The sequence below is a fragment of the Parasteatoda tepidariorum genome, chromosome 1 (genome assembly GCF_982258835.1).
Source record: "Parasteatoda tepidariorum strain Cologne lab strain chromosome 1, Ptep-v5.0, whole genome shotgun sequence".
NCBI classification, from domain to species: Eukaryota; Metazoa; Arthropoda; class Arachnida; order Araneae; family Theridiidae; genus Parasteatoda; species Parasteatoda tepidariorum.
Genome location: NC_141755.1, coordinates 40,129,885 through 40,137,938, shown reverse-complemented (window position 1 = coordinate 40,137,938; position 8,054 = coordinate 40,129,885). Strand labels below are relative to the sequence as shown.

General features: G+C 27.6%; 1 protein-coding gene across 1 annotated transcript; it reads right to left on the bottom strand.

Annotated features, from left to right (window-relative positions):
* Window positions 1–1,956: 1,956 nt before the first annotated feature.
* LOC107448116 (astakine-like) lies at window positions 1,957–7,423 on the bottom strand. The gene is made up of 3 exons (XM_087162235.1): window positions 7,374–7,423; window positions 4,753–4,943; window positions 1,957–2,205 (listed from the first exon to the last, which is right to left on the bottom strand). The coding sequence occupies exons 2-3, from the start codon at window positions 4,940–4,942 to the stop codon at window positions 2,057–2,059; spliced, it is 339 nt and encodes a 112-aa protein (XP_087018361.1). The 5' UTR covers window position 4,943; window positions 7,374–7,423; the 3' UTR covers window positions 1,957–2,056.
* Window positions 7,424–8,054: the final 631 nt, after the last annotated feature.

Below are 8,054 nucleotides of genomic sequence, written 5' to 3'. Positions count from 1 at the left end.
ATGCCGGACCTATCCAAATGAAATCCAGAAAAGGAAGAGGTGTAAAGACTATGAAATGCTAGGTTTGTTTATTTGTGCGTCTATCCACAATAGCAGTTCACTTAGAACTCGTAAATCATCTGACTTGTGATGCCTTCCTTGCCTCTGTAAGAAGATTTATATCTTGACGTGAAAAACCTGATCAGATGCACAGTGACTGTGGGACAAACTATGTTGGTGCATATAGAGAGTTAAAACCCCTGATTGCATCACTCTCTTCAGATGAAAGTTTTCAAGGCTATTTTGCAAATAATAATATCATTTGGAATATTCAATCCACCTGCGGCACCTCATCATGGAGGAATGTGAAAATGCACTGTTAAATCTATAAAGTCACATCTTAAAAAAACTGTCGGCGAACAGATCCTCACGTACGAAGAATTACTAACCCTGATTGCAAAAGTAGAAGCTTGCTTAAATTATCAGCTACTTACCCCTCTCTCGGATGATCCTGCTGACTATGAGCCTGGTCATTTCCTCATTGGTACTTCATTGACAGAAGTACCAAATTCTGATCTTTCAAAGGAAGTTATTACACATTTGAAACGATGGAAATTAATGCAAAGAATGATCCAAGAATTCTGGAAACGGTTGTCAACTGACTATCTTTCCTCTCTTCAAAGACGACCCAAATGGCTCAAAGTAAAGAAAAATCTTGCTGTAAATGAACTGGTACTAATCAAAGAAGATGATTTACCACCATTGAAGTGGAAGTTAGGACGTGTGCTTGAGATTTTTCCTGAATCAGACGGTAAAATCAGTGTGATAAGGTTAAAAACTGCAAATTGTGAGTTAATGCGTCCTATTCTTAAACATTGCACACTAACAACAGACTACAAACTTTGAACTCATACTAACTTTGAACTCTAAATTTCAATTTTCAGTCAAATTTAATATTTATTTTAAATCAAACATTTTATGATGATTGCTGTCAGTCCTTGTGTGCATTTTATTTGCTTAATTTTGTTTAATGTTAGTTTACAATTCACATATATTTCATTTAAAGTTGTTTTAATTTTTGTGTAAAGATTCTTAAACTTAAAACTTTCTGTAATTGAGTTATTGCTGCTTTACCTTTGAAATTAAAGTTTGAATGAATGTAATAACATTTTATGAATCCCCTAAGGTTTCATGGCGGGGGAGGAGGTTTCTGTTTAAAGTATTTTTTAAAATGAAATACATGGCAGCACAAAGTCACGTGATTAGTAAATATTTATTTTTTATTTTATGTATTACGTAGTTTAGTTCTCTACGTGATTTTCTCAATAAAGTTGTGTAATTAAAGCCACCATGGTAATTTCAAAGTGATTATTTCCTTGAAAAGAATAATTTTTACAACTGATTTCTCTAAAATATCGTTAAATGTTTGTATTAAAGAGACTATACATGAACAGTAAAGTGCGGAAAGTAAATTATTAATGTAGTTTTACAGTTTTAAATGTTTACTATTTAATTCTTAATTTGATCGCTTATGTTAATTGACTACTTCTTTGCATAAATTTTATTATAATATTAAACATAGCTCTTTTGCTTTTTTTATTAATTTTAAACGTATTTGTCATGAAATGTTGTATAATCAGGTAAATTCACAGCAATACTTTATAATAAATAAAGTTCATTTTTAATTTCAAATACTTTCATTTTGAATGATCATTAAAATTAAAAACGTATTAATAGCAGAGAATAATATTATGGACGGAATATTATAGATAAATGGTAAATCCCATTGAGCAGGGGATAAAGAAAAACCTATACAGGATGTCTTTATAACTCTCGGTAATTTTATGTTAATCAAAATCAAAGATATCCGGATCTTTGAAATTAATTTAACCCTTTATTAAGATTATATGCAATTTTGACTATATTCTAGTTCGATTTTTTTTTCTGACAGTGTAAAAGAAGATACGAAACAACATGGAGTTTTTTAAAACACTAATTTAATTCAACCAACTTTGGAATAATTTTACATTTATAGGATTCTAAGTCATCCAAATCAAATAGAAACAATGTATAATAATTAGCCAGTTCTGCGTTGGCATGTCTTGGTAGCCGAACTGCAAACCAGACCTGGTCCACAATGGGGATAGCTAAAATTTTCGTAGATTATTCCGTTTCCATTGTCATATTCATTTTGAGGCGCTCTAACTTGGCAACTGTCTCCTAGTTCTAAAAAAAGCATAAATGTAATTGGTAAAAATATTATCTGGACAAAAATTATAAGAAAAATATGACATTTCTTATGTTCCTCTTTCCGTACATTCGTTTTGAGGCGGTGTTACATCGCAACGTTGATCTAGACCAGAATGGAAAACGAAAGAAAGTCATGAAGGTAATTGATAAAAGCATTATCTGGACCAAAAAATTAGCAAAATCTTGCTATATTTTTATATTTTTTAAAACAAAATATTTCTTCAATATTAAAAACATAATACAATTTGAAGGATAATATATACAGGGGATGCACAAAATAATAAAGCGATTTTATACTAATACCTTTTTTCGTATTTCTCAAAAAATAATTAATGATTTATTTTACAATTTCAGAATTTTTTGAATCATGTGATTTCTCATACATGTCCATGAAGTTTAAAACTTTTAGATGTTTAAGTGACCAATAGTGTTTTCAAATACCCTAAAATATGTAGCAAAAACATTTTTTTTTGCTATAACTGCAAAACTTTTTAAGAAAACTTAAAAAAAATTAGACCATATTAAAATTAATTAAGAATTCTTTTTTCTTATCTGAAATTTGAAAAAAAAATCGTTAAAAAGTGGTATGTAAACTAGTACTTTTATTCTGCGTAAAAAGTATAACAATATTTTTTCATAATCTCTAGTGAATCATATTAAAAATGAAAAAGAAATCCGATTTGAATATCATGAAAATTTAAAAAATTTTAAAAGTAGTTTTTTTTTTTTTTTAAATAGCTCAAAATGATAGTAGAACAGTACAGAAAACTTAAAATGATAAATGCATTTTTAAAAAAAGAGTGAAAAAAATATCCCCTGCCATAGCAACCACGATATTGCGGTACTATATTTTCCATTTTACCTTTTGTAACATCCTAGTTTTTGTGAAGAATAATATTTTTGTGGAATTTTCATATTTAATATGTGTTAGATGATGAAATCATGTATCTATGGCATCAACTATGCCTACCTCCATCTATCAAAAGGTACCTCTATATAAAATCAAGCTAATATGTTTTATGCACTTTTTATTAATCTTCTTAATTGGTATTTAATAATCTTAGTGGTCGTTACACCACATTACTTCCCCTTCAGAATTTTATGTGTTATAGAATTCGATGAACGATCACCACTAGCTGATTAATGCTGTTAATTTTTTTCGCTTATTATGTATATCGTTATATTTTATTTTGTTTCTATTTCTTTTTTTCTCTTTCTTTCCTCTGACTTTCTCTCTTTTTTGTTGTTATAGGCCACGAGAATTGTATTTCACTTAACCGGTATTTTGAGCACTATTTTGAGCAATTCAACTGCTCAATGCGGACAATCCATCGATGGAGACGAGTTCATACCACGTCCGAGTCACCAATGTGAGAAGCGTAATATCGACTATGTCAGCCTTCATTTATCAAAAGGAACTAGGAATTAGAATCAAGTTAACATTTCTTATAATTATTTTTGGTAGTAACGCAACTTAACTATTTCAATTATGTAAGAATTAGTTTAATAATCTCTTTCCAGAAGCAAATAAATTTACCTAGAACTTCTTCACAAGTAGGACCGCAACTACATATATATATATATATATATATATTATAATATATATATATATATATATATATATATATATATATATATATATATATTATAATATATATATATATATATATATATATATATATATATATATATATATATATATTATAATATATATATATATATATATATATATATATATATATATATATATATATATATATATATATATATATATATATATATATATATATATATATATATATATATATATATATATATATATATATATATATATTATATATATATATATATGTGCGTGCGTGTGTGTGTGATATTTCGGAAAATCTAATTTCATGAAATGTGAAAAATATTGTTATTTACAAATTTTTACTTTATTATGAGCTCAGAAAATTATTAAATTCTTTTTCAACTTTGCATTCCATTTTTTTAAAATTTAATTTCAGAAGGAAGAAATATGCAAGTTTTATTCTGATACCTTTCATCTTAAACTTTGCTGTTTAATACTTCAAACTAACCATGATTAGACAAAAATAAAGAGTAATTTTTGCTATACATTTTAAACAAAATAAACTTAAATTACTACTTAAGAAAGAAACATAATATTTTCAGTTTTGAAGCTAATATTAAATTCAATAATTGCTTAATTTTGAAATTAAATAAAATTTGTTTAGGTGTCTAATATACTATTCATAAATCTAGTTTGTTTTCTCATTGTATAGTTGAACAGAACGAAAGATTTACAGGCATTTTAAAGAAAATTGCCAAAAATATTTCCTGCATAAACGACATACATTTTTATCCCTTTGTGATATCTCAGTTTTTCCGAAAGTAAATATTTTTGTATAATTTATGTATTTTTAATGTGTTAAGTACCTTGAGAAGCTCATATCATGACATAATGTCAACATTACAATTAAGTTAGAATTAATTTAAGAATCTAACTCATAAAGGAAATTAACTTACCTAAAACTTGTTCACATTTAATGCAGCAAGTGCACCGTTCATAGACTGCTCTATAGCCTTGATAACATAGGATTGAATAGCCGTTATCTCCACACTGATCAGTAGAGCAGTCCGCTGCTGAGCTAAGTTGCGAAATTGCAAGAACTAAGAAAATAGTCATATACATGCTTGTCCTTACTGATGGTTTCATCCTGTAAAAAATATGATATATAATAGAATGAAAGAATTTATTTGATTAAGTAGCAAAAAATTTGTACTATTGAAGCGGATATTCACTGCAGATTTCTGATTGACATTTTTAACTTTAAAAAACTCAGTCTTCACTCTGAATGAGTTCAAGCATTTTTAACTCTAATATATTTTTCTATGATAAAAAAATGTCTGGAATGAAAAATTTTAAAAATTTCAAAAAAAAAAGAAATTTAGTTAATGAATATTTTTGCTCAAAATAGTTTTTTAAAAAAAGCAGAGTATGCATCTTCGAACAATCTTTTCATTGGCGAATTTCTTTTAAACTATCCCAACACTTTCGTTGTAAACATTTGCCACTTTTATTTTGAAAAACACATTATTTTATTACCAATACAAAAAAACTTGATGTATGTGTAGATTATTGTATGAAATTTTCATTTTTTAGTTCTTCCTATACTTAAATTTTTCCTTGCCAATCTCTTCATTTAGGACATAAAAAAAACAAATTGGTGACCAAAACCATACAAAATAAAATACTTTTATTACTAAAAAATATAAAAATGTTAGGGACAAGATAAATATATACCGCGAATGGATTTATTTTAAGTACTATTCATTAGCTTGCATTCGCAGAAATTTGTTGTCCAATGCTGGTATTAAGGAATTTTGAGCGAAACTATCTCAGAAAGTTGCCTTTTTTTGAAGATATTAGAATTACTTTTGACCTACCATACAGAGAGTGTAAACACTGAGTATGTATGTACTGCACACACTACAGTAGTATTTTGATCTGTACACATTGAAAGTATTTTTATCTTAATATTTAGTATGAACGTAGTAGAACATAAATGATGGTCAATTTCAAAATTCATTTGCTCCACAAAAGAATTTAAAATGTTATGTTTTTCTCAAAATTTCAGAGGATCTTTAGTTTTGTCTTCACAATACTTCGAAAAATTTTTTTTTGAAAAATTGGAAAAAAAGCGCAATTAGTACTATAAATGAAGGAAATATCCTAAAAACTTAAACAAAATTAAAAATGTCAATTTGCTAACCTTAATTCTTAAAAGGTTTTTAAGGAAAATACGAGTTGATAAATCCCCTCAATATCATAGTATTACGTAGCAATAGAGCAAAGTAATGCAACCATGTAGTACTTAAACGAATTTCTCTGTATCAGAATTGTAAGAAAGGACATACATTAACATTTAAAGAGCATGCACAAAAATATGAAATTGCAATATAATATTCACCATAATTCAGATAAAAAAGCTAACAGATCACTACCCAAATAATGGAAAGCTAAATTTCCCAAATGCTGTAGATATTTATAGAATAATACAATATTTATTTATTACAGTTTATTTAATAAATATTTCAAAATGCAGTATACTTAAAAGAGTTTAAAGAATTAGAGAATAGCCGACTAAATTTGAAATTAATTATTAATTCATTTTCGTCTGACATCTATAGGTTTGACAATACAGAGGATAAAAACAATACTTTTTAGTATTAAAATTATAATTAGATTTTAGAATTTGAAATTTCGATCATTGCATCGATAAAATCTAATAAATAAAAACCAAATTTAGAAAAAAAATAATATTCTTACAATATTTCTGTTAATTCCGACAGGACTGTGTAGTTGTTGGGGAACTGGTCTCACACCAGAAAGGCCCTGGGTTTAAATCCCGGACAAGGCATTGGTGTTATATTATTATCTGTGCTATCTGTCCTTACTGTGAGAGTGACGTTGGCACATCTAATATGGTGCCTCTGAAAAAGTGACCAACAAATATGCCCTACAGATACCTGAATGACGAGTGTCAATTGGGTGGACATCGGGAAAAATATTTCTGTTAAAAAAAAGCTTTCTCTCTTAACTAAATACGAAAGTACAAATAAAAACACTGAACTTCGCAAGTAAATAAGTGCAACTTGCATATTCAATGCTTAACTAGTAACTTTCATTAGCAAAATTATAAGTATATTATCATCAAGACCATAATTTGTTCCTTATAATACCTAAAACATGTAACTTTCATTAATAATTTACTATGTTACGTGCATAATCTATGAACGAATAATAAGATTCCGTATAAAAGGAAAATCTGCGCAAAAACATATTGACAAAGCATTTCTTAAAACTAAATTAGAACAAGCCACAAGAAACATTACAATATGCTAGTTAGACAGGTTAAAGGTTAATTGACCGAAGCCTGAAAATATCACTTTGTCTAATGTTTTATTTACTAGAAAACCATGTCTTATCCATGTTATTAAGTAAATCGATGAATAAGGAATTTGTCAATGAATAATTAGCTTGTTTACTAAGTAATGTCCTAGTTTATGAAAAATGCTATAGTTACAAAGATTATTATAATTTCATTTCTTTAAAACAAAATATCAGAAAATATTCTTACTCTTACCTTATCTATCTTATCTTGAAAATTATCTATAAGATTATTGTTCAAGTTTTCTTGTAATTTTAAAATTTATCTCAAAACGATATATTTATATACAAACCGTTTCATGCAAAAAGAACTGTTGATTAAATAAATGTTTTTCTTTGATTTTTATGACACGAACGAAAAGTATGAGTAAAGTTTCTCACGTTTGAATTAGCATACATCAATTCAGTCTCAGCCATTTGTTCAAATTGAAGAGCTATGATATATATTTGATTAAAGCTATTTATAGAATGCAGAAAAATGAACAAGACAGGTTCCAATTTTAATGCGTGGTCTGTTTCATTTTTCTGATTGCTAAGCTCACGTTTTCGTTAGAATCCATAGCTTTGTTTCATCATATTACAGAAATTTAAATATTGAAACATCAATTTGTTATTGAGTTGACCTTCATTGCGCATCGGAAAATTTAAAAGTATTCAGTACGCTTATAAAAATTATTTCTTATTTCAATGTATTACGTAAATTATTAGGTATGAACACTAAGCTGTGGCAATAATCCCCCAACAGAGAAGTGATGCTATTTCGTTTACAAGGCAGCTAGGTATTACATGTAAAACTATGCTGGATTTAAAAATATCTTTCTACTAGGGGGCTAAGCCCTTTTTTCTCTGCCGCTGATAAACCTAGTCGATTGCTTTG